Genomic DNA, 1597 nt, shown 5'->3' with positions numbered 1-1597 from the left:
CCCTCTGTTTATGGAGTCTGCCAGTGTTATGTTTCTTTGTCCAGTGGTAACAAGACAAATCTCACAGGCAGTGTTGGAAGAAGTACTCAGATCCCTTACTTAACTAAAAATAGCAGTACAACAGTGTAAAAAAAAACAAACTCTGTTATAGGTAGAAGTCCTGCATTCAAAATGTTAGTTAAGTAAAAGTACAAACGTACCAGCATCAATAAATACTTAAAGTACTAAAAGTAAAAGTGCTCATTATGCAGAATGGTACATTTCACATTAATGTACTTTATATTATTGAATTACAATTACTGACGCATCACATTTAACGTTGCAGCTGGAAAGTTTAGTTTTACTTCCTCTAATGTGATTTGATGTGCAGTAGATGAAGGAACTTTACAGGTAACACTTCATGTTAATGTAACCTCATTTCTTGACCATACAACACAGCCTTAGTCCATGGAAGTCTCCATCCGTTTTGTCTCCCATTTCATAGTAACTAACACTTATTTGAATCACTTATAAAATCAATACATATGTCCGTCCTGCTTCTTGGCAACTGGTCTCTGTAAGTAGCTGATTAATTTTGAGGGGTGTACAAACCCCAGCAGATTATAGGATTAAGGATGAGGTCTGTCACCTATCAGGTGACTCACCTGTTTGACAGCATCCAGCAGCCTCTCCAGGAGGTGTTGTCTTTTGGTATCAGTCTGCTGAGTGCCTGTAGAGGCAAACACATACAAACAGTTAAGTCATTAAACAACTTAATACAAACTCAAATTCCCACTTGATTCTTTGTTACTGTATTAAATGTCCAAGAGGAGATGAAGTAAATTAACATTTTACTGACTAAAATTAAGTGGATGACCAATGACTGATAATCAAAACAGTAATCAGCTGATTAGGATTCTGCTTTTTCTTCAGAAGATGTTCACAGCCAGGCCTAACTCAACAAGACAACACTGCTTTAATGTGCTACAGTGGTTACAGCTTGAGCATTTATTTCCCTGACTCACATCTTTACTGTTAGAGATATTAACCAGGGGCTTTCCACAATCAGGAAACACGCTGGACCAGCTCTGGCTCAGTGCTTTGCCAAAAGCCTCATGTACAGTGGCAGATAAGCAACCACTTTCGCTTGCACCCACATGTTTACATGGGACTCAAGCTAACCACAGACTGCATAAAGCCCAAAGACACTGACTTTTCATGTTGGCTTGCCCCTTCAATGTTCAAGTGTTTTGGGGGTTGTCACAGTGGTGGTGGAACAGTATGTGGTTCAGTGGTGGTGCACTTAGTCATGCGTTGCACAGATGTATATGAAAAAGGCGTTAGAAGTTACAGGCTTAAAGTTAAAGGCTCAGAGAATAGTGATGAAGGGCTTTAATTTTCTATGGAACAACGGCCGTGCAGCGTAATTGACCTCGGGTAAAGAGGGGCCACTGGCTGCACGGAGAACCAGCTGCAGGGTCAGTTTATGGCTGAGTGGCAAACGGAAAAGCTATGAAAAACAAGACTCACCGTTCATTCTGACAGCCCGGCTCCGGCAGCAGTGACATCCGAGCTAAACCGTTCTCCACTGACACGCCTCATCCATTTCTCTAGCGTT

The 1597-nt window shown here is 41.1% G+C and overlaps 1 protein-coding gene across 1 annotated transcript in view; it reads right to left on the bottom strand.

Moving 5' to 3' along the window:
- The window catches only part of snx29 (sorting nexin 29), a 126685-nt gene extending 125094 nt beyond the window's left edge, over positions 1 to 1591 (bottom strand). Inside the window, exons 1-2 of the mRNA XM_020620398.1 lie at positions 1510 to 1591; positions 645 to 709 (exon numbers count right to left, since the gene is read on the bottom strand). Coding sequence (XP_020476054.1) covers positions 645 to 709; positions 1510 to 1516 — 72 coding nt within the window. The 5' untranslated portion in view covers positions 1517 to 1591. The remainder of the gene's footprint in view (positions 1 to 644; positions 710 to 1509) is intronic.
- Between the last annotated feature and the right edge of the window lie 6 nt (positions 1592 to 1597).

This window comes from Monopterus albus, unplaced genomic scaffold (assembly GCF_001952655.1).
Source record: "Monopterus albus unplaced genomic scaffold, M_albus_1.0 scaffold236.1, whole genome shotgun sequence".
Classification (NCBI taxonomy): domain Eukaryota; kingdom Metazoa; phylum Chordata; class Actinopteri; order Synbranchiformes; family Synbranchidae; genus Monopterus; species Monopterus albus.
Note: the sequence above shows the minus strand (reverse complement) of the source record. Positions and strands in the feature narration are given on the sequence as shown.